The sequence below is a fragment of the Catharus ustulatus genome, chromosome 4, assembly GCF_009819885.2.
Source record: "Catharus ustulatus isolate bCatUst1 chromosome 4, bCatUst1.pri.v2, whole genome shotgun sequence".
Classification (NCBI taxonomy): Eukaryota; Metazoa; Chordata; class Aves; order Passeriformes; family Turdidae; genus Catharus; species Catharus ustulatus.
In genome coordinates, this window is record NC_046224.1 from 24,417,901 (window position 1) to 24,442,847 (window position 24,947).

The 24,947-nt window shown below is 45.0% G+C and overlaps 1 protein-coding gene across 4 annotated transcripts in view; it reads left to right on the forward strand.

Annotated features, from left to right (window-relative positions):
* The first annotated feature begins 1,730 nt into the window (after positions 1–1,730).
* TMEM184B (transmembrane protein 184B) overlaps positions 1,731–24,947 on the forward strand; it is a 28,275-nt gene continuing 5,058 nt past the window's right edge. For 2 of the 4 annotated variants that reach the window (XM_033057493.1, XM_033057494.1), the window contains exons 1-7: positions 12,450–12,710; positions 15,029–15,194; positions 18,434–18,524; positions 19,064–19,139; positions 22,156–22,247; positions 22,516–22,685; positions 24,589–24,783. In XM_033057493.1, coding sequence (XP_032913384.1) covers positions 12,510–12,710; positions 15,029–15,194; positions 18,434–18,524; positions 19,064–19,139; positions 22,156–22,247; positions 22,516–22,685; positions 24,589–24,783 — 991 coding nt within the window. In that variant the 5' untranslated portion in view covers positions 12,450–12,509. Of the gene's footprint in view, positions 1,811–4,986; positions 5,041–12,449; positions 12,711–15,028; positions 15,195–18,433; positions 18,525–19,063; positions 19,140–22,155; positions 22,248–22,515; positions 22,686–24,588; positions 24,784–24,947 lie in introns of those variants that run through there. The other 2 variants (XM_033057495.1, XM_033057496.2) reach the window with 2 other exon arrangements.

Below are 24,947 nucleotides of genomic sequence, written 5' to 3' on the forward strand. Positions count from 1 at the left end.
AGAGCAAAACTTTTTATTACTTTGTAATTTAAAAAAACAAAAAAAAACCTGAAGAACTTTGGGGGGGATTTTGTACTTTTTTCCTGTGTAAATATTGGACTTTTTTGAGCTTTATCGTGGTTGTTAATTTGAAGTAATAAAGTAGAAAATGATAAAGTGACGCCAGCATCTGTCATTTCTTCCTTTAATGGTCCTGGCATCTTTGCTGGGAGTCACATCTTATACACAGGAAGCATGGTCTTGCAGCTGAACCTGTTTCTGAATTCCAGGAATAAGTTTGATCAGAATTACTGGAAAAAAAGGGCACAGGACTGGAGAGCCTAAAAATAAACCTGAGCTGATCTCTGCAGTTGCAGCCTTGGAACAGGCAAGAGTTATGTGAAATCTGATTCAGGATCTCTTGGTTCCTGGATCTGAGCCTCTGGTGTCCCCTGTGTCTGGCCTTGAGGAGGAGAGAGGGATGGGCTTTTCCATGCCGTTGGCTTTGGGTGTGTGCTGACTGCAACAGAAGTGGACCCTGGATTTTGTGGATTTTGCTTTCTGCAAAACTAAGTCCTGAAGGAGAGGGGCGCAGAGCACTTGACAACAGCTCAGTGCCTGATGCAAACAGTCTGAGCTCCCTGTGCAGTGGCACCTGCTGCTTTGGTGTCTGCTGTGGTGTGGTTTGTTTGGGTTTCTCCTCCTTTGGTTGTCTGACCTGTCTGGCAGTAAAATACTACATTTTAATACTGATTTATTTCTAAATTGCTGCTCCTATAGTTACGCATCCCAGCATTATCCTGATGAGAGGCCTGTTTTTCCCAGGCTCTGTCAAACCCTTGAAACTTTTCAGAAACACCTGCTGGGAATAAATGATGGATCTTAGTGACTTTGCAAATTCTTTCCAAGCCTGTTCCCTGCCAGCTGGCCAAGAAGAGCTGTTCCTTTGTTTCCCTGCTGCATGGGTCTTCCAGCTCCAGGGATGAGAGTAGGGAGGGATGGGAAGAGGAAGGCGGTTACAGGAGTGTGGGGTACATCTATCCTGCATTTGCCCTGCCTCCATTTTAAGTGTGCTTAAACCTGTACTCTTCCCATTATAAATCCTGTTTTCTGTGAGAAAGGAGAAAGCTTCATATCTGTTTCAAGATGGGCAAGTGGGCTTCTGGTGCAGCGGGAGAAGAGGAGAAAACCATCAACCCTATCTCGGGTAGGATGTCACCTCCTTCTGCTAACACAGTCGTATTAAACGTTCTAGGGCGTAGTGCGTTTGCTTGCTTTGTTTGGCTTTTTTTTTTTTTTTTTTAAGACTCAAAGTGCCTTGTTCAGACTTGAGTAGAGACACGGCTTTGGTTTTCAACACCTCTGCGTATGTTTGTTTCACTCGGGGGGTAGCGGAAATAATCGGCGCTGACGTCGGGTGGAAATCTGCCGGGGAGAGGCTCTTCCTGAGGCCTTCCTTGCCTTTAGCCGGCCTGGCGGGCGAGAAGAACTGGAGGACCGCCGGCCTGCCTGGGTGCCCGGCGCCGGGAAGCGCACGGCTCCGCCCAGCGCTGCGGAAGGACCGCCCGTCACCCGTGCTGGCGGCGCTGTCCCTTTAAGAGCGGGGCGGTGACGTCACCCGCTCCCCCTCCCTCGCAGGCAGTGGGCGGCGCGCGCGGTGCCGTGCGCAGGCGCGGAGGGAGGGCCAGCCCGGGCCCGGCGTCGCCATGGGCTCCTGAGGCCTCCGCGCCCCCGCGCCGGTGCCGGCGCCGCCCGCGGGGCAGCGGGCAGGGCCCGACCCGACCCCTCCTCGCCCCACCGGGCTGGGCCGCGCCCGCCCGTCCGCTGCATGGTAAGACGTGGCGGGGGCGGCTGCGGGCGCGCGGGGCGGGCCGGGCTGGAGGGGCCGCGCTGGCGCGGGGGATGGCTCGTTGAACTCACCTTGCTCCCCGCGGCCGCCCGGTGTGGTCGCGCTTCCCGCTCCCCCCCAGTTCCTCCTCCCGTTCCCTCCCAGCCCTCCGCTCCGATCCCCCTCCGGTGTGCGTCCCCTTCTCCGGACTGCCCCCGCCATTCCCTCTCCGCGCACATTCCTCCGGCATCGCCTCCATACCAACACACACACCGCCCACCCCCGCGTCTACCCGCAGCCTCCCAGTGCAGCCCCCACAACCTCGCCCCCACCCTCGGTGCAGCCCACCCAGCTCCTTCCTCTGCCTCCCTCCCCGCAACCTGTCCTTGCTGCAGCTGTTCCACTCTCCCCGTGCACGCACAGCACCCGCACAGCCCCCTCGTTCCCCGGTGCTGCCGCGCTCTTTGGTGGCACTGGGTGGGTGTCACTGCGCGGGTGTGGCCGGTCCTAGGTGGGCTGGCAGCTCAGTAGACTGCAGTAACGTGGTGGGCACCAGGTTTGTGTTTGCTGGGTTTCCTTTGGTTCAGTCTGGATGGACTGACAGACACCTCGTGCATGTGCCGGTGTGGTAGGTGTGTGAGGAGGCTGTTACTGTGCCTGTGTTCTCGTGCACTGTAGGTGAGTTGTGGGTCTTGTGTGGATGCTCGTGGTGTCTTGAAATCTCAATTGCTCTGTGAGGGCTAAATTCAGCCTTGGCAGCTGCAGCGTGTAGTTGGAAGGAGGGCTTTGGAAGAAAGTGTGCGTGACTGAGTTCTCATAAATTGTGGAATAGGACTAGAGTGATTTCAGGGACAGCTCTATGAAAGCTGCCTGGAACACTCTGAAGCTGTCAAGAGTGGGTGGAGGAGGAGTGGGAAATCTAAAGGAAATAGTGAAGATGGCTCCTGCTTACAGAAAGTTTGAAATTGTTCTTGCCGTGTAAGGAGCTTGAACAGGAGTAATTATTGAAGACATAAAGACAGATTTCCCCAGAGAGAAGACCGTTTACCTCTGTTAAAGATAAAAATAGAAGACATTGATCAATAATAGAGCAAAGGCTAATAGGGTGAATAGAAATTACTTTCCTATCCTGCAAAAAACCAAAAACAGTCGATGAAAATGTAATAGAGTGTACATCTCACTAACAAAGACTTGGCTGTGTTAGTACAGCAGTTAACTGTGGCTTTGAACTTGCGTTGCTGGCTGTCACCCTTTGGCCTAAGAGCTTAGCAGCCTCCCTAAAAGGGATCATGGATTTCTTTAGAAATGTTCATGTTATTCAGGTTTTTGATACTAAAGGTTTTTATTTGTGTGATACTGATGGCAAAAAAAAAAATTAACTCTGATGCTTTTAGGATGTTGGCTAAGTACTAAACAATAGGGGTTTGGGGAGAGCTTTTCTTGTGGTGAAGGTATCCCAGAAAGGCTTTCCTTTCACCATTGTCCCCAAGAAAATGGGCTTCAAAACTGATCTGGTCTAGGGGAACAGGTTTTTAGGTCCTTAATTCACTCATCATTACGGTTGTGCTGTAAAACCCCTCGGTGGCATGGAAGCAGCAGGTGGGTGCCTCTGCATCTGGAGCAGGAGTGATTTGGTCTTGCTGCAAAGTGCTTGGGAAGGTTTTTTACTGAAGTCAGCGCTTCTGACCAGCTCGGTGGTGTGGGCAGATGTTTTTCCTTGTGTTCCACTCAGGTCTCTACAATCAGTTCAGATTGTTGAATAGGTTGTGTTTTGGAGATGTGGGGCAAGGGGATGAGCACCTCCCAGCCACTGGGCACCTTTTGGACTTCAGTTTGTCTGTCTCCTTAGGACACGTGGCAGTCAAAAGGGGAAGGTAATTAGATAAACTGGTCAGAAAATGAAGTTCAGTGTGACTGGCTGGTTTGGCATAACAAAAGCATTCTGAGCTGTCTGGTGTGTAACCATTTGACAGAATCCAGCTAGAAATCTGCCTTGTTCTCTGTCAGCTTCTTTGCCTGTTTGTAAGAGGCTGGGAGGTGAGCTTTTGCAATTGTGGGGTTAGGGTTCTGTTCTTCTCATGGATAAAGGAAGGGTGGGTGGGTTTTTTTCCTAGCACAAAATAACTTCTAAAACACCTCCTTCCCCCTCAAAAAAAGGTTGTCCCTTTTTCTACCCAGTTCTACTGCTGAATTAACTAAAACGTCTAATAATCATGTTTTGGTGTGAGATGACAACCTTTTAATTTCCACAGGAGGAACTTACCCTTCATTCCTTATCCCTTCCTGTTTTGGTTTTGTTTTTAATTGGCTTATGTTTGCATTAAGGGAGATAAACTGTTGCCTGCTCCTTCTAGCAGAAGCACCTATTTAATTTTCCAGCAGCTAAGGATATGTTTAAGGAGCTCTTGCAGCAATGTCTGGTGGAAACAGTGAATTTCTCAGGAGATGTTTCTTGTTTGGTCCTAGCTGCTTCAAGAGCTCAGTGTTGTATTGAATGACGTTAGAAGTAAGAGACAAAGTTTCAAATCAGACTTGCTGATTCTGAAGTGCCACTGCTATGACTCATTTTCTCGGTGTTTCCAGACTAAAACTGAGGAAACCAGTGAAAGCAGCAGTGAATGTACAGGTTAGTCTGTCTGCAATATGAAAAGGATAGCACAACCTCAGAGAGAAATTGCATTTAACCTTTGTACAGTCGAGTTTTCCAGTACACGCCTGCCGCTGGCTGCCCGTGTAACAAAGCAGCTGGGTGTTATTGAACGGCCCTGGCTGGGGGCAGAAGCTCTTCTCTGCTTTAGAGTTTGTGATTGATTGTGCTTGCTGAGGCCCTGGAAATTTGAGGTGTTGCTGAGCATAGCACTGGGTTGGAGTTTTGCGTGGTGTTCGCTTGGAGCACTGTGTCTGTTGTGTTCTTCCTTCTTCCCAGATTCATTGGGGTTTGCTTTCTTGTGGTGGAAGAGCGGTTTCCTGTCAAGACATCTCACCCTACCAGAACTCTTGGGACTCTGAAAGCAGTTTGCCACTGTGATAAGATGGATTGAAATGCTTAGCTAAAACAACTGCAAAATATTATAGTACTTGAACTGAAAACACCCTTACAGTAAAAGGTCTAGGGGTATTCTTTTCTCTTTTTTTCCCTCCTCTGCTTTATAGACTGCTTTTGGGAAGAGCACCTGGACTTGTTTTCAGACCAGCAACTCCCCAGGAAGGTTTTGGAATTGAAATTCTGCCAGGTAAAGCAGTGAGTTGCACTCCTCCAGGAGTTTCACCTCAGAGTCTCTCTTTTCTAAGAAGTGGGAGCTGGAGTATTTGCTCACAGCCAGGTTCTCTCTCTTTAAAAATCAGGTCAACCTCCATGGGGTTTTTGTTTCTGATGGTGTAAGTAACATGTCTGGGAAGGCAACAGAGCAAGCTGTGTCCTGGGAAAATGCAGTGTATAGGCAAGCTGCTCAGGAATTGTGCTGTGTCTGGGTTTGACCAGGTCTTTATAGCCCCCGAGGGATGTAATTCACAGGAAACCTGAAAAGGGAAATAAATGACATTCTACCTGCAGTATTAACCTACTGTATTAACCCATACAGTACCTGGATATTTGTCTCCCCACTCTCAAGTCTGTCTCTGTATTGACAGGATGGGAATGTTGCTATTATTATCTTACAACCACAGTGCCTGGGATTCTGATGATACTGAAAGGATCAGCTATTTGAGGATGTTGTATAATGAAGAGTGACCAAGAGCATTGAGAGTTGGTGTCACGGCCTCACATTTTTTGTGTCTAGCCCCAAAGCATCCATCTCTGCCTGGGTATTTTGTACATGTGGCCCCCAATGAACTCACTAGTAAAAAAAAACGTCCCTCTGATTCAGCAAAGAAAACGACTGCAACATGTTATGTAGTGCAGCAGTGAGGCTTCAAGAAGGAGATGAGATGAAATAATACCTTAAAAGCTGACCTTGCCGACCCAGTGTTCCCTCCTCAGGCAGTAGAACATGACATGGATGCTATTGGAGGCTGCTGAGCTGATTGCTTGGAGCCTGCAGCTGCCTGGTCATCTCCAATGCAGGTACAGCCTCAGCAGCAGTAAGGTAGCTGTGCCTCTGTCCAGGTTACTTGGAATGAACATGGGCAAGTCAGTCGCCTCAAGAGGCAGGTTAGAAGAAGTGAATGAATTTATCTTCGTGGCTCACCATATCTTGTCTCTTCCTTGCTGGTTTTGCTATGAAAGACTGGTTGGTGATGGGTGAAGCTATTTACAAATATTTGTCCCATCAGCTGGGAGTAACTTCTCTCCTACTCCAAACTCTCCTGACTTAGAGACTTCCTTTCCCCCCTCCCAATGACTTTGTGATGGCACTGATGTTACAAGAGTCTTAAGCCAAAAGTAATTCATACAAATTCCCTTTCAGGTAACTTCATGGACTGGGTAATTTAGTTGAGTTGAAGTTCTGTCTTTTTTTTAAGCATGCACCCTTCCAGGATGATGTTTAGTGTGTTTTTTTTTTTCCTAGGATGTTGACCTATCACAATGTGGGTCACTCCACAGGGAAAAAAAAAAGAGGAGGAGGAGGATGGGGGGAGGAGGGCTGTGCAAATACAGTGAGACAACAGAAATTAATAGAGCAGAAAAAAACTCTGGAAAGAAGAGTGCATGGCTCAGGGTAAAAGGGTTTTGTTGTTGATTCTGAGTATTTTAATGGGCGCATGGGGAGGGAAAGCTTCTCTTAGGATGAATATGGGCTTGCAAAATGGGTGGGGACTGTGTGAACTGCAAGTGGAGAAGGTTTTTGTGGTATTCTCAGATTTTAATTTCCCTAAAATGAGAAACAGGGGTGTGACCTTGTTGAAGGTTAAACTCTTTGTGTATACAGTGTGGTTTCATGTGTATGCAGGCATTGGATCATCTCTTGAGTATGGCTTAGTGGGTGTGTACCTTGCCCTGTGGTTTTGTCTTCCTTGGGTGCCTGACTCCTCTTCCTTCTGCTTCTGGGCTAATGGCTCCCTGCTCCCCTCTTGCTGACTCTACTGATCTGTCCCAGTGACACTTTCCCCTTGTTTCACTGACGGTACCAACAGCTGTGAAATTGTGACTGGGGCATCTCCTCTAAAAAAATAACACTGAGGAGATCTGCATTTGGATCTGCATTTGTTGTGCAGACAGACAAGCATATTAAGTTGACATGGAGTGCAGCAACTGCAGATGCAAGCGCTGCGTGTGTTTTTACGTCTGGTGAGTGCCCGTCTTGTGACTGAGCACAGCTTTGCTCATGTGTGTTCAGTTACCCCTGTGTGCATGTGTGGCTGGTGTGTGTTGTGGGGTGGCTTCCACTGGCTTGAAGTTAAGAAAGCTTGGCCCAGCATGAGCAGTAAAATGTAAATGAGTTGTATTAGTTAAAATTGCATGCCGGGTCACATACTTAACTCTGATTGTTTTGGGAGTGCTGCTGGAGAGCTTAGAAATGCACTGTTGGGACCTTTTCATGTCTTATAGCTAAATAAACTAGATGCTACCCCAGAGAGCAAAAGCAATTTAAGAAGTAATAAATGTAAAAGCATTTGATTTTTCTTGGATTGCTGTCACTGATTTCAGCTGTGCCAGTGACTCTCTTGCTGTGTAGTGCTATTTTGTCCTATCTACCTGCTCCTTTTCCTCTGGTTTGCCATTTCAGCTGCTGATGCCATCCCTTTGGGTGTTGAAAAGACCTTAGATTAATTATTTATCATATATGCCTAGCATAATACAAAGAGCTGGTCCCAGTTGGCAATTCTAGGTATTGTTATAATTAAAATAGTCTAAAATAAACCTTGAACCATTTTGTCCTGTGTTTTTTTATTCCTTGTAAGTTTAGGGCACATTGTCAAAAAGCATTAAGCTGCTGCATTCACTAATATAAAGCTCTTGCTTGTGTCCTAATACATGCAGAAAGTTCAGGCTCTTATTTATCTGCTGCGTGGCAGTTCTGTGTTGGCCTTTTTGGATCCAGAATAAAGATAATTTAATGGAGAAACTCTTGAAAGAGTAAGAATTTGAGGGGAATGGAAAGTGTTCTTGTGGTATTTTAACAAAGTTCAGTATGGTGGGTATTTAAAGCAATGTAAGTGTGGAGTAGGTTTTAAGGAAGAACATTGTCTTGTCTTGTAGCTCTCCAGGAGAACCTTGCAGCCAGGTTGTGTGTGTTTTTTTGGTTTGTGTCTTGTACAGCAGAAGCAGGCTTAGCTGTTAAGACTCTAAGGAGATAGCTTTGTGAATCATTCTTTGCTCACTCAGCAGTTTAGAAATTAAATACTTTCAGCCTTGGGTGAGGTGATGTATTTTAAAAACAGATTGTGTTTTCAGATGGGAGAGAACAGCTTCAGAGTCCTGTCATTTGGGGCTCTTTTCCTATTGGCACTGGGGTAGGTCTTGCTCAGAGCAGACAAGCACCTCCTCCTTTACTAGTTTGTGGTTGAATGTACCCCATGGAACTGAAGGACCATGCCTGAACCTTTCTTCCCTCCTCTTACACCACTTTTGTTGCACCAGAAATGAGGTTTTCCTATTTGTTTATCTTTATGTAGAAATAGCTGCTCCTCAGTGGTAACATTTTCCATGCCTTTATGCAAGCCAAAAATGAAGTTTTTTTGTTTTCACTCTTGCCACATCCTGTCTGTTTTCTGTTTTGAGTTTATTTTCAGCAGAAGAAGCTGCCATGTTAATGTTGGAGACAGGAGGTCTCTGTTTCCAAAAGATACAGGACTGGCAATCTGCTCCTGATGGAGAATTAGTGTACTGCTTTTTCTGTGGATGCAGGCTATGTGGGCACATCCCTGCTACTTTACATCTGTGTGACGTCATTAAGAGAGCTACTCCTCATGCCATTTGGAGCTTCTTTTCTATCAAGAATATTAGTAACAGTGTTCTGCCTCTCTGGGCTTTTATCAGGATAGTTATCTTGATAGAAAAACCCTGTATGTTTACATATATGTACTTTTATGTGTGCTTGTTTCTAGTTTCCAAGGTTTGGTGCTTTTCCTGGCTCTCTGTTCTGGTCCTGTTATGTTGCAGGTTACCTCCGGAGGGAGCAAGGTAGTCACTTGGAGATGAGGAAAGCTCCAAGAGTGAAATTTAGAAATGTTAAAATATTTTCCTTTGGTATATTTAAGAGAGCTCTCCAGACAGGGGGAATAAGTGTACAAGGAAGTTTACTCTCCCTTGAACTGAAAACAATGAGGTGGAGATGAAGCAGGTGGGCAGGGAAAACAGGATATGGCAGAAGAGTAAGAAATTATTCAAAATTTATTATGCATTAGATTGGTTTGTAATTCGAGTTTCCAAATGCCCCTAATTTGACATATGATAATGTCAAGCACTTTCCTCGTGGTCTGGTACCTTGCAGTGCTGGGAACTGTATGGACAGAGAACAAAAAGATGGTTGTCCCAGGGAGCTTAAAATGCACAAGAAACAACAGAGAAATACAGCCAGCTGGGAGGAGCACCAGGAAAGAGATCACAGCCAGGAACTGATGGAGGTGAATGGGGAATAGCTTTATGGCTGTTGGAAAGTACCTTTTTACCCAGGCATGAGAGTAAGCAGAGAGGTGTGTTGTGACACTGACTTGGGCTGTGGTCGAGGTGGGTGTCCAAGAATGTCAAAAGACATTTACAGTGTCAGGTAAGAGGGAAGTTGCTGATACCAAGGTGCTGAATCTGTAGCTTTTCAAGGCAGTATTTTTGTTGTGACATGTTCCAAGGCACCACCTTTAATGGGTTCATGTCCTGCACAGTGGGAAGAGACATCTCAAAAGCAAGGCCGGTTTAGAGAGTTGCCACAACCCACCCTCACATTGCTCTCTTTAACAAGGCAGAAGAGGAGCTAGCAGACTGAGCTGATGGTAGTGAATGAGCTAAAATCCGCTTTCTTGGTTAAGACTGCAGTCATCTGTGCTATTACCTGTTTCTTAAGTGTAGACTGGAATTACTCTTACAGCTTCACCTTCTTGCATACAGTAGAATTTCATAACAGATTTGCACACTGCTTGTACCTGTCACTGTAGCTGTGATGTGTGGGACTTGAGGAGATTAGAAAGGATATTTTGGAAGGTTTATGTTAATTTTGTGGATTTTGGAGTACAGCATTCCTTCATGTTTCACTAGCAAGGAGAATGGACTGCAAGCTGATGCACAGAACCAATAAAAGGTGTCAAGAAAATAAAAAGCTGTCCTCAGGGGCAGCCCTGAGTGCTCATGGATGAGGTGGTTTGGGTAGGAGATGTAAGCCGTGTTTTGTAAGAGAGTTTGTATATTATCTTTCAAAACACAGAGGTGGAAAAAGTTATTAATTTCAATGATGGTGTGAATTGAAAGGGATTAGGTGAAGAATGATGCACAATCCTGTAATTAATGGCTGTTGATGTATAATCACAAGGGGGCAGTGTTAAGATTACATACACGACTTACGTTTATGACTGACCTTGCTTATGAATACATAACCCATCATGACAAAAGTCTTGTTGGTCACTTTTTGCTGTTTCCACTTATTTTAAAATTAGTGCAGAGACACAGAAGAATTCCCTTTCAGATCCTCAGTTCTGTTGATATTACTGCTGCTGGATTGGGGTCTGTGCTGCTGATGTGGTTTGATTAGCTGGGGTGTGGCGGTCCAGGTCCTGTTCCTCCTGGCACTGTGGTCTGCTGTATAGATCCTCTCCCCCATGAACTTTTGGAAGGGCTTAGCAGCTTCCTGTCTTGCATAGCTCTCAAAGTGCACTGGGATGTGCAGGACTGCAGCTGGCTCGACTTTATTTAGAGCTAGGTTAACCACAGGTGCATCTGCTCTGATTTCATTTTAGATGTGCCCTTTTTGAATTTTGTGGAAGCCCTCTCAGCACTCTGCATATTCAGTTGCTTCAGAAGTTATTTGGGTGGAAATCCCTTCTCAAAGCAATAAAAACCTTACTAACTTGTAACAAATCCACCCAACTTCCATATCTCCAAATTTTTAGGTATAGTACAGATGATGAAATGTGTATGTGTGTGCTTAGAAGCTCAAAACTTGTTACATTTCCTGTACTGATCAGAACTGGAAAGGAATCACCCTACTGTACATGCAGTTATGGAAAGCTGTGACTCAGACTAGGGGTATTTTGGAAAAGCCACTGGAAAGAGCAAAGAAAAGCAAAGTTTGATGATGGGTTTGTGAATTAAGGCACAGTGCTTATGCAGCTCCACCTATAGTAAGATAATACATGCTTAAACAAATCTGGGTATTTCCCAGGACTTTCCTTTTTTCCCCCATGGAAAAAAGCAGAAAGGAGGTGGAGTGTGACATAAGATAACGTCAGACTGCAGCACACCAGTGATACAAGTGTGTGTTTTGGAAAACCCTCTGCTAAAGGGGCCATTTTCATGCCTTAGTGTGCATGTGGAAAGGACTTGCTACTGGCACTCTGCTTTTACTGGGTTCCTGTTCCCTAGTTTGTGCTGTGGCTTCAGGAGAAACAGGGCTGGGGCAGTTCATCTGTGAATATATGTTCTCTTTTGTGTTCTGTAACAATTTGTCAGTAGATGACAGATGTGTCTTTCCTTGGTGCAGCTGTAAACTGTGGCAATGGATCATTGGCCTTTTTAAAGTCCTTTCCATACACTGATCATAAAGGCAAGAGCAATGTCTTGAGCTTTTATAAGTCCTATTCTGAAAAATACTAGGAGGTTATCAGAAGGAGGCAATATTGTGCTGCTCCCTTTGATAGCTGCATCAGAAGCAGCTCTTCTAATGGATGCCTGTTTGTGATCTTGGTTTAAGTGGATTATCCTCCTACAATCCAGAGGTCACCCTAGAGCCTTCTTATGACCAAATTGAAAATAATAGCTACTTTAGATCTTAGACCTTGAAGAATTTGTTCCATTGAAAGAAAATAGCTTTTTATCCAGGAAATGGCCAGGGGTCATGCTGCTTTGAAATGTTGCATATTCTTGTGTTCAGCGTGTGTTTTTATGTGTCAGCTGGCTTTTAAAAGCCAATCAGGTTAAATTCCCATCACATAGAAAATACAAAATTAGTAAAATTAGTGACAGTCTGTCTAAATGTACTATGCTGTACAAATTTTGGTAAAAGCATGACTCTCATACTATTCACATTGTCACAGCTTTCAGTGCATATCCTTCAAAGAGGGTGCTTTGGGCTGAGTGTGGTTTTCAACATGGCTGTAGGACAGGTGAGCACAGGTTGCCCAGAGGAGTTGGGGATGCTCCAGGAAGTGTTCAGGGACAGGTCTGCTGGAGCTCTGAGCAACCTGGTCTAGTGGAAGGTGTCCCTGCCCACCACACAGGGTTGGAAATAGATGGTCTTTAAGGTCCTTTCCAACCCAAACTGTCCTGATTCTGTGATCTCTGGTGAATGCTGCATTCATCTTCTATATTTTTATTGCAGAAGGGTGGTGATAATGGCAGTGGCCAGATTCCATGATCTCTGGGAGACTTTTAGCGTTTCCTGAGTACCACATGATCTGTTACATCATGAGGGGTGGCAGTGGCAGACTTACCCAGGTCCTGCTCACAAAACATGTGAGCAACCTAGTGAAAAGCATGTGAGAGATGCGAAGTTCTATTACATTCCTGACTCCTTTCTACTGGGTTCAATTGTTTTGTGGTTCTCTTCCCTGACAGGTCTTGGCTCGTGGGCAGCTCTTTAGTAATTCCAACTGGAACCTCACACCAAAAGGCAACATGATTATGATGACTGATGTCACTGCAGCCCCCAGATTGGGGTCAGCTGCCACCACTCCAGCTGTGGCTCCTAACTTCTCTTGGATGCCAGAGGATGGCAGCCCCACAGCTGTGGAGCAGCCAATATTCCTCATGACCACTGCTGCTCAGGCTATCTCAGGTTTCTTTGTGTGGACAGCTTTGCTCATCACCTGCCATCAGGTAAAACCCTGTCACTTGTACTTCTCATTCTTTCCTTTTCCCCACATGAAGGAGCAGACCATTTCTGTAGTGTGAATGGAGAGGAAGCACACTCTTTAAAACCAGCAGGTGTAAAACATTTGGCCATCTTTTGAAGGTTTGTACAAAGGTGTGTTATCTCAGCCCATCCTTTCACAAGTCTTTAGCTGAATCTTACAATTTTTTTATTGTGTCACCTGTTAGCTAAAAGACCCAAGTCACCTGTTGTTTGACATTCTTGCTTTAATCTCCTGTGCCAGTGGATTCCACAGGCTGAACTCTGCTGCAGAAAGGAGTATCAGGAAATGTTTCATTTTAATTTTTTTCCCCTCCCCTCTCTCTGGGGCAGGTGTCCTGGAAGCCAGAATAAGTCAAACCCTGCATCCTGTTCTGTACCTCTCTTTCATGCAGTTGTCATGTGAACTGAAAAATACAGTGGGGAAACACAAGCCCTATTATTTATCAACCCATGTTTTGTACCTGTTGGATTGTAGATTCCAGAGTGATGACTAGAATCTAGAAAAGTACAGCCTATTGATGGAATACAGGGGCCAGTGGAGGTAAAAAATGGATTAGTCACAGATGAATAAGAGTAACACCTGCAGTTTCACCAACTTGGGTAACAATTACAAATGCCATGGATCCTCCTGTCAAATTGATCACCTGCTGAGAGTAGGAAGAAATTTTCCTCTGCAGTATAACATTGCACAGTTAGGCATTAATGTCCTTCTGTGAAGAAACCGATGGAGGTCAGTGCCAGAGAGACACTGTTGATTGAAACGCGCTGTTGTTCTCTTACACAGCAGCAGTTCCTGTGCTGTCCTAGGCACACAGATCACAGGGCTCTTTTGACATCCCAAGGGCAAAGCTTGGAGTCATCTGAACTCTGGTGTCAGCTGTCTCTGTGCTGGATGAGATGTGTCACTGGGATTGTCGCAAGGCAAAAATATCTCTGAGGTTTGTTAGCTTCTTTTCAACCTGTTCTCAGGAAATGAGTTTTTTGTGAGCTCCTCATTGGTTTCTTCTTAAGAAGAGGAATCAGAAGTATTTTTGAGCCCATCATAGGGAAAGGAAATGGAAGTATTTTTGAGCCCTTCAGTCAGTTTTGACCAGGGAGGGACAAGCAACAGAGAGCTGGGGAGACACAAGCCCCTCTCCCTTACAGTGGAAAGAGGAGATTGTCAGTGTATGGTTTTTTATTTTAGTCTCTGGAGAATCCTCACAGCACCCCAAAATGCAGGGTGAAGCTTCAAACCAGTGTTTGTCCCTCTTCAGGCAGCAGAATCAGTCAGTGGTGAGGCACATATGTCATCAGCTGGCTGTTACTAATTCCAGCAGCTGGGACAGCAGCTAAGTGAGAATTGCTGTGCAGAGGCCTTGCCTCTCCTGACTCCGTGGTCAAGAGAGTGTACCCACAAATCGTGCTGAAGCTCTGCCTGTGTTATTAGGGCATTACAGGGGTTGTGCTCATTTTCAGGGTATGCTTGTGGTCAATACCTTTTCTGGGAGGTGGGTATTCTGTAAAAAAGCATCTTAGGTGTGGGATTTAATGATGGCTGAGGAACTGTGAGTGGTGGGAGCGGGTAGGGTGGGGATGCTGTGTTCCCCCCCAGCCAGTGACTTAGAAGGATTGGCATGTGTGCAGTCAGACAGAACAAACTGTGTGGTTCCTTTGAGCACAGTACATGAGTTCAGTGCTCCCTTGATGGCTGACCCTTTGTGGCTGTGCTGTCACCCATGTGCAGAGTGACACCTTTTGAGCAGATGGGCTATGGCTTATCAGCTTTGGGATGTGCTGTAAAGGGCTCTCTTAGGTTGTTTCAGGTGAAAGTCTCAAAAGCATCCAAAACAGCCAAAAGAGTGAGTGTTCACAAGGAGTGTGCACTTAAGTGTGTGCACCTTCCCTTTTCAGAGGAAAGCAGCCTGCAGTGTTGTAAATCTTAGGTACATAAAAGAGGCTGGCAGAAATATAGGACTGATGACTGGGAAAAAGGTATGAACCAAAAGAATGTGAGCAAAGTGATGTAAAAATAAATCAATTCCCTATAAGAAACCAGATTAGAAATGCCTCCATTTTCTCTTCCCTCTCCTTCCCTGTCTCTGCAAACTAATGGTTGCTATATTGATGCCATATGATAACAGTGATTTATCTTTTCTTTTATGTTCATCACCTTGAGGCTACTGGAGGCAAGAGGTGATTTACTGAGTTTGTTTTTCCTGGCCCAATTGACTCTCCAGTTCTACTTTCTCCTCTCTGCTCCATACACCGCTGATCCTGGTCTCCCCTCTCCATCTCCCAGATCTACATGCATCTCCGCTGCTACAGCTGCCCAAACGAACAGCGCTACATCGTTCGGATCCTCTTCATTGTGCCCATTTATGCCTTTGACTCCTGGCTCAGTCTCCTGTTCTTCACCAATGACCAGTACTATGTTTACTTTGGCACAGTGCGGGACTGCTATGAAGGTAAGGAGGGATCAGACAGAAAATGGGGGGGATGGGAAGTCTCTGCCCTGAGAGAACTTCATTTCTGTTTGAGAATTGGAGAGAGCATGGCCGTCACCTACTGAATGGTGTGCCTAACTGGATGACTATGGCTTGCTTAGTGACTGAAAATCATAGAATTATAGGATGGTTTGTCTCAGGATGGACCTTTGAAGATCATCTAGTGCACCACCCCTGCCATGAGCTGGGGCTTTCACTAGATCAGGTTGCTCAAAGTCCTATCCAACTTCACCCTCTCCCTCACTGGCTTCTGAGCATGAGCCTTCCCTCCAGGATTCTGTAGAGACTAAGTTTATGGTTTTCTGGGGTCCTTTGCTTTAAGAAGGTGAAAGCTTTCGGTAAAGTCAAAAATTCTGATGGTATCTGGGTATTAAAAAGTGAGGTATTGCTTAGCTCCTGTCTCTTTTAACAGCATTTAGCAGCCAGACACTTGCTTTGTCCTGTGCTGCTGGTGCGGCTTGTTAGCAATGTATTTATTCTTCATCCTGTGGCCACTTGTGTGCTTGCAGAGGGTAGCACAGTGGTCACATGCTGGGGTTGGTGAAGTGTAAAGTGCTTTGAAATCCTGTAGAAGAGAGGATGCCATGTTCAGGATGAGCACCTGCTTGGTTTTGTTTATCTGCTGCAGTGATGTAATACCACTAGCACTGTATGTGAGGGAAATGGTTACTTTCCTGTAAATGCTATTGTAACTTCCCTCCTGGTCTCATCCTGAAAGAAGCCTCTACCCACTCAGCAGGAGATACTGCACTCTAGCCGTGTCTTTTTGTGGACAATTTATCACCATACTCTCATCAAATCCTAAGTCATTGATGCAGTTGTTTTGGTGAGATCTGCATTACAGAGAGTTGCCCCTGGCCATGTGAACAAATTAATCAGCTGAAGGGACCAGCAGGCCTTCCTTCACCTTCACAACAATGCAGCAGCAGATGGCAAACAGCACACACGTGGTGCAAGAAAGCATCTTTCTTTGGGCCTGGGTTATTTTTCTTTCCCCACCCTCTGCATGCGGATAGGTCTAGCAGGAAGCCTGCTATTCTCCTAGCAACAACCACTATCCCTCTGCCTCTCTTGCTCTGGGAGTTGGCAAACATTTGAGCATCTACTCAGGAGGCTGCCTGTGCTCCAGAGTTCACTTCAGCATGTTGACCCGTGTGAGAAAACTACATGTGGAGGTGAAAACACCTTTGGAAAGCAGGTTTTCTCCCCCACTTTTTCTGGGGATTGCTTCAAAGCAGCCTTTTAGTCCTCTTCCCTCTCTTGCCATCCATCTTCTTTACTTTTTGTAAAGATTTTACATTACAAAGTGGGCTGTCAGGGAATGGTGACCCTACTAACAAATTTTGAAAGCTGTCTTGAGCCATTTATGGACTGCATTTTGTAGTGTACGTTAGGAGGAACCTGTTGTGGTGTTACTCTTTCATGTGTCTGCTTCTGTATAAGACAAAGTGTGAGAAACACTGACACAAGTAAGGTTTGTTTGGGGTTTTTTTGTTATGTTGATGTCATGAATGCCATCTGATGGATGTGGATAGGGAATGGGAGAAGAGTTCTTTGCTGGTATGATGAGCTTTGCTAGTTAGCACTTCATTTGGGGATGAATGGGCAGATATTTCTCCCTTTTGTTTTGTTTTCTTCCTCTGATGTCATCTCTTCCCTAGTGCTTGGGGAATGGGCAGCTGGTATTGTAATGACCACATCAGAGGGCAGGGGTCACTGGAGGACAATAGGAAAAGCTCAGCCTTTCTTTCTCTGGGTGCTGGAACCTGTCAGCTAAGTTGCAGGAAAATTGAAGGCAAAAGGGGTTACCACAGTTATTTAAATAAGGTTTCAGTGGTTGGTGTTTTCTGTCCTAATTAAAGCTTTAGCAAAATCGTTACTGTGTGAACATCCTTCAATAATAAGGATTACAGATGGAATAACAATATCCCAATTACATACACAGAAGCATGTATACCACTGGTTTTTATGTGCCATAGCAATCTTGCCAGCTTAGACACGTCTACAAGCCATAAGTACAATGTTTTGAGACTGTAAGTGTTTCGGGGAGCGTGCAGTATCTCTTTGCCAGGGCATAGTTTGGATGCTTATAGAAGAATTTGTCTGAATTTGGAAGATTATTCATGTGGAAAAACTGAGCTCCGGTCTAATAACTGGCTGCTTGGGGAGATCAACTTCTCAGTGTTGTACATTATTAGGTTTCTGTTCTTATCTTAAAGTTTCTTGAGACTGCTGTTTCTATCCCAGTTATTTGGGGCAAAAAGCAGGATTTGGGAGTTGTCATTCCAGGGACTGTCCAGACACAGGTGACCATAGAATATAATGTTGCAACAAGGCTCATCTGGTCTGTCATTTTGCCCCAGGGCTATCTGTGACAAATACAGAAGTACAGTCCTTGCCCTAAAAAATATTCACGACTTTGAGGTCCAACAGCAATTGTAACAAGTCAAGAGAGTGGCAGACTGGGTGTATGCATGCTCAGTTCATGCACATTTAAGTGAGTTTGGACCCCATGAAAAGGAAATACACCTGTAGTTATGGGGAACTGAAATGGGGCAGAGTGTTAGTGGTCAGTCTGTTGTCATCTGTACCAGGTTGCTGGGGAAGGTGGAGAAGAGTGGCCTAAGGACAAGTTTATTCAGCACACAAGAAATTTCATTTTTTTAAGAAAATTAAGCACAGAGTCTGTTTTGCAAAAGTCCCCACAAGACATGGAAGCAGAATTTCACTGATGGTTATAAACTGTTTCTCCAACTCTTATGTCTACAGTCTGGTTACCTGTCAGAGACAAACCATGTTCAGCTAAAAGGTTAAATACAGGAGATTACATATGGCTGATGGATCAGAGATACCTTTTCCAGATTATTTAGTACCAGCGTAATATACTGGAAAAATGCACAGGAACCGTGTGAAGAATGACATCTTACAGATGCCAAATAAAAGAGAGACTGACCACAGTTTTAAATGGTTCTGTGATTCTTTGGGCATGAATCACGGAACTGGCCTGGGACCTTGGCCAAAGTCCCATTCAGATAGTCTTGTGAGTGCTGAGGTAGGATGATAAATGCAGTGAAAATCTGGAGTGCTGGGGAGGGAAAGGTGCTGCATAAGCAGTCCCTGCTAATGTTTGGTCTGTACTGTTGGTCCTTGCACCTGTTTTGAAGTTGGTTGTCATTTTACTGTGATTGATGTCTTTGCAGCCTTTGTAATATACAACTTTCTCAGCCTCTGCTATGAGTACTTGGGAGGGGAGAGCTCCATCATGTCTGAGATCAGAGGGAAGCCAATTGAGTGAGTATTTATTGTGCTTACAGCATGACGCTGTCCTCCTTCTGTCCCCATCTACTATTTCTCTATTCCTGTCCTGAAAAACTGTGTCAGGTGGCAAATGTCTGTTGGAACTGGTCAGCATGGATGATGATGATTTACCAGTACCTTGCTGTGAGACAGATCAGGCTGATCACATCCTCTTAGGCAAGCTGGGCTGATTCACAGTTTTTCTGGATACCTGCCTATTCCTTTGCTTATTTTCTTACTCCATTCTCCTCCTTTAATTCTTTTCTGTCTTCAGTTGATTGTGTTTGTCTCCTGTAGGGTCTGTGTTTCTCCCCATGCTAGTCAGTGATAGTAAAAAAAAAATTGCAGTGTATAGTCAGGATGTTGTTTCAGATATGTCTCCAAAAGAGGGTATGACCGTAACTGCAGTCATTTTTGGAGAAGGCACCAGTCCTGCAACTTTGCTACAGAGAGGTAGATAAAGAGGGTAGGAATCTTGCACTCTTGCCCAAATCTCGCTTGTGAACTCTGTCATCTTGTGTTGACTGTTTCAGGTCCAGCTGTGTGTACGGGACTTGCTGCCTGTGGGGGAAGACATATTCAATTGGATTCCTGAGATTCTGCAAACAGGTATGGGCTAGAGGCACTGGGACACTCTACAGAAGATAGGGGTGTGGGGGTGGCAGTGATGCCTTTTGCTGCTGAATTTCTGAGATCTTTCTACTCAACCCCACGTCATGAAGGCCTTAGTTTAAGACACAAGTTATTTCCTGGAACTGATATTAATCCTAGGAAGAAACTCTTTTCCTTTCTGGATTACAGAGGTCCCAGCTCTAAGAAATGGATGTCTGTGTTATGTCGCAGACACCTCACAATTGTGTAACAGCCTCCTGAATTCCCAGTGCTGCTGTTGTGGTTTGGAGCTGAGGAGGGGGTGGAGGTTAAGCATGACACATTGGTTTGTAGGCGGAACCAAGTATTGCTCACCATGTGTGTCTGTCTGTGCTGAGCTGGGTATGTCGAGGGCGGTGGAGTAGGGGAGACCTGAACCTCTGCACAGCCCTTGTCTGCTCGCTGCAGGTCAGTCACCTCTGGCTGTCATGAAACAGCAGGTGGATTTCAAGGTTTTGCTCACTTGCTCAAATGAACACAGAAGGTTTCTGTGGAGGCAGTAAAGCATGTCTAGTTCTTTGAAAGGGCTCAGGTCATTGTAATTTCAGTCAGCAGGTTTAGGTATCTGCCTGGCTTCTCCTGAAGATCGTGGCCCATCTTCTGTGTTTTAGCAATATGCAGGAACATCAAAAGTACAGTGCAGCCTCATGGTAATATCTGGTGTTAGGTAGTGCTGCACAAGTGGCCATTTTCAAAGGACCACTTCTTTTGCATATCTGTTCTATTTGTCCCTGCCCCATATTTTGTCCTTACAGCTTTTCTGTTTTCTTGCCTGATATTTTTCTTTTCTAGTCTGAACCCAGTATGTTGCTTCAACTGTTTCTCATTGGTTTCATCTGGACACCCTTTGGTTGATTCACTGCATTACCTATTCGTATTGCTCCTAATGTTAACTTTTACCTTTTAAATATAACATAAACAGATGTTACACCCATGAAAATGAATGAATGCTGGAGAAATAATTTCCCTTAGACTTCTTGCTTCTCATGCCCCACAGCCTCTTGCAGTTATCACCACCTGGGTTGCACGTGTCTGTGTTTGAAAAGTTTGCTCACAACAGTGAAGGCTAGAAGCACACCTTGGGGAATGGGGAAGGTGTGTTTTTTCTGCTGGCCTCCACAAATCCCAGCTCGTTTGGTAACCTTGTCTTTGGTAGATATTTTGCTTTTCTTTTGCTGGTATTTGGCAGCAATTTTTCTACTCATGCCTGCCCTTTGCTAACTGCTAAGTCTGCTGTGGAGGCTGTGAGGGAGGTGTGTTGCAAAGAGATGCTTAAATACTTCCATCTTTCTTGGCTTGAACTGAAATACTGCCTTGGTGAGAAATTGTTGATGCCAAGGTTCACTTTCTAGTACTTCTAGACTTCCAGGATTTTTGGGGAAGACCTTTCAAGGCAAATTCCTGGGAAGGCTAGTGCGAAAGGGCAACAGAACAAAATGTCAGTGCTGATCTGTGCAGTATCCACCATCATGATGATCAGGAGGAGGAATGTGCTGAAAGGAACACCTTGCCCTTTTTAGCCCTGCTGTCAGTGTCTCTGGCATTTCTGTTGCCTCCCATTGCCCCCTGCCCATTTTCTGCTCTTTCCAGTTCCTTTCATCCTGAAGGGATCCCTGTGTTGTAAACATTTTTTCTTACCACCTTCATGCCATCCTTCCCCCCAGCTTTTCTCAGGCAGGTGCCTTTTGTGGGTCAGTCTGTCTGCCTGTGTTGCCTGTGGACCTCCAGCAGTGTGGTAGTGTGCTGGTGTCTGTGGTGTGAAATCTCAACAGCTTGTTTCCTTAAGATGTCTTGATCAAGATTCTTTGCTGGGCCTCTGTCTGGTGACCCTCACACATGGGTCACACACCATCCATGTGCTTCCCATATGCTATAGCATCTTCTAGGGAAGAGCTAAAAATAGTAGGTGGTGGTTTGGATTGAAGGGAAATGGTTAAAATGTCCCCAGATTGGAAGGAGGGGAAGCTCAGAGGATGGAGTTGTTTACCAATTAGCTTGACCTTTTCCAGTTCACATATTTAAAGTGACTCACTAACTGGCATGTGCTGGGGTTTTTAATCTCCTTGAAGTCTTATGACCACTAACAAATTGCATCGTATCCAAAGCAATTATTACTGTTTGGTTTTACCTTCTTTCCTTACATAGCCCTCCCCACACACACACAGGTCAGCACCTGCCCAGGCTCTTCCAGCCTCCTTCAGGGAGACACAGGTCATCCTTTTTTAGGATTCCCGTTTTTAGAACTTTGAAGTTCAACATCTGCAGAAAGTTGAAGAATGCAGTGGTTTTGAGAGAGCACTCCCAGTAGGAGCAGTAGTTTATACAGGCAGAATGGATAGAGCTGATCCCAAGTGTCGTGGAATCTTTGGGGAGATTCAGTAAAGGTCATGTGGATGACAACAGAATAGCTCTTAACTTGTGTGTGGCAAGACACATTGCTGTGTTTATAAAATGCCTGAATATTGTGACAGTTGTCAGAAGTTCCTCCTCTGACAGCGGGATTCCCCTCTAATTCAGGGGACCTTCTTGCCTAACTTCGTGACAACTGCGGACGGGAGTTTGCTTTCCTTCCCCAGTATGTCTCTGTTAAACTCTCTCTGTCTGTGCCATAGCACTGGGATTTTTTGTTTTTCATACTGTTACAGTGCATAAATGGCTGCAGCACAGTCTGTGAAAAGCAGCTCTGGAACAGCGGGGCTGAGCAGCTTCTAGAACAACCCTACCGAGAGATTTTTCTTCCCATTCCGGACAAGTAGATGTCACATGTACATCGTTTGAAACTCCTTCATCTCCTTTTAGGTGCTGCAGTCCTCAAGCACAATCAATTAGCAAGTGACAGGGTCAGACTTCTTGTTGGGGCTGGATTGTGTTACCTTGCTGTGTGGTCCCAGTGGACACTCCATTGTGATGCTGGTTTGGCAGCTTGTGCTCTTGCACCACCTGCCTTCTCATTCCTCCCCTCTCGTTCCTGTAGGCTACCCTGCAGTTCTGTGTGGTGAAGCCCCTTATGGCCATCAGCACAGTCATCCTTCAGGCCTTTGGCAAGTACCGGGATGGTGACTTTGAGTAAGTTTATTTATTTAGCATGCATAATTTGTCTGCCCCTGCTCTACCTGGCTTTTCTTATTGTCCGTGTGTGTGCTGAGAAAAGATGGGAGTACGTGGGTTGATGTGCATGAGAAGAGAAGGCAGAGGTAGCCCTCTTAGTTTCATGTTTCTTCTACTTTGGTTTGGGGGTGGGAATGGGACAGGGAGGCAGGAAGGAAATGGACTCTTGGAACTCTCCATTGGCATGCTAAAGTTTCAGGCATTCATATATGTCTTCTCTTTTCAGTGTAACCAGTGGCTACCTCTATGTGACGATCATCTACAACATCTCTGTCAGCCTGGCACTGTATGCCCTTTTCCTTTTCTACTTTGCCACACGTGAGCTGCTCAGTCCCTATAGCCCAGTCCTCAAGTTCTTCATGGTGAAGTCTGTCATCTTCCTGTCCTTCTGGCAAGGTGAGCTGCTTTTCCCTCCCCTTGGTAGGCACAAAGAGCTCTCTGCAGGGGCTCAAACACAAGAGTTGATAGAGCAGATGTTGATTAATAGACAGAATGTCTTTCTGTATTCCATTTGTTTTATAGTCATTCATTGCTTTTCTCTGGGAAACCTGTTTTGCTCAACTTAATTTTTGTTTATATGCTGCTGAATCCTTATTATCCCTGTGTGTGTGTGCACAAGAATATATACCTGGCAAAATCAGCTGATAGGGTGAAGAGTCCTCTGTGCTCCTGAAACAGTCATAAAGCACAAGCTGCCATTTTATCTGCATGCTGCCATTTTATTGATTAAAGTGGCACATATTAAAAAAATTTAGTGCTTTTTTAATGCTCTGTAAATAAAATTTTAATGGTGTGTCTGTGATGTATATGAAGCAGCAAGCTGGCTGGAAGCAGTGTGTGCTGCCACAGAACCACTGATGGGAGAAGGACATTCAGAATTCATACACATGAAGCAGAGGCACAGTCAGAAAGTTGAAATTCCACCTAAGCTTAGTGCTTCTGACTAATTGGCTCTAAGCATTTCCCTGTTCAATGCCCTACTTAGATTTACTGAGTTGCACTTCAAAGACTAATTGAGTAGGAACTTAGGTGGAATTTAAGCTGTTGGAGTATAGCCCATCCTCCCTGTTTACAGACAAACTAATAGGCTGTCTAGTTTATCGTCTTGAGGCATCTGGTCACACACTTTATCTTCTCTGAAATTCTTCAGCCACTAAGCTGTGAACAGGGAGAAACCTGTTTCTTACCGTGGTGTGTTGAAGAATACTAATATGCTTAAATGAAAAGTTATCCTACTTCAGTTTTTGTTCTAGCTAGTGCAAGTGCTGATGTTGCAAAATATGGAATATGTCAAAATATTCTTGAGAGGATGTTCTTTGGTGTTTGATCTTTGTATGCTTTCAAGTCTAATCAACAAGAAAAGAGGTTTAATCTGTGAAACAGCAGCTAAAAAACAAGCTCCAAGTGATGTCCAGGTGTTAGAAAGACAAATTGCTTGACAGTAGAATTGCCTTGTTAAGGTTTATAAATCAATGTTTACCTCGGGGGAGCTAAACAAAGCTCGGGAAGGATGTACCACAGGTAGTGGGGGCAAAGAATGCAAATTTACAGGCCACAGAGACATTTGGCAGAACCCCTAAGATAAGGAAGAAACTAATAAAGACAGCAACTGTGCTGAATCAGCTGCAATGGAGTAAAAGGTAATTCTGGCAGGGGGAGATCATGGCCACTGACCCAAGAAACCACCGACTCAAAGGAAGAGAAAGACTGAGCATGCAGACTAATTAGCATGAGCAATGAGAGGATCATTAACCAATAGAAGACAGAATACTAATTAAAAAGAGAATTAGGTAATTTTTAGCCAAGGAACATTAGTGGCTTTGTTTGCTAAAATGTATAAATAGCAAAAAGCTTTGGTATTCATCATGCTGGCTTTGTGGATTTGCCAGCCAGCACCCTTTTCTATGCAGAACTGTAAATAAGCCAAATACCTCAACTCTTTGTGTGGATTGACCTCTTGCACACTGTGTGAAAGAACCTATTTTGAGACAACACTGAGATCACAGGGTTGCTTACAGAAATATCTGACTTCTCTTACCCTTTTGGACTTGATTAAGTCCTGCAGCAGTTAGTTCCACAGAGAATAGAAGAGGATGAGTGTTTGAACATCATTTGCCTAAAAGTATTGCCTCACTTTATTCTTCCTTTCTCTGTTGCACAAGTGACCATAGGTGTGTGTTTGTAGCTCCTGTGGTGAGTTATGTCTAGGATATACAACACAAAAAACTGTTTCCATTCTTTGCAGTTACAATGAGACTGTGTTTTCTGCACATTTACATAAACTTATTGTTTTGTTTAGGCATGCTGTTGGCCATTTTGGAAAAGTGTGGTGCCATCCCCAAAATCCACTCTGCTGAGGTGTCTGTGGGTGAAGGCACAGTAGCTGCTGGCTATCAAGACTTCATCATTTGTGTGGAGATGTTCTTTGCAGCCATTGCCCTGCGCCATGCCTTCACATACAAGGTGTATGTGGACAAGAGAATTGATGCCCAAGGTAGGAAGTATGCCAGTGCATATGGCTTGTCTCTTTGGTAGTGAGACTGGGCGGTGACTGGTCCCTGAGGCAGCCAGCACACTGATAGGACTTCCAGCCCAATAGCCTGGAAAATGCCACATCCCCTCCTGCGTGGTGTCTGAACAGATTTATTGCGCAACAGC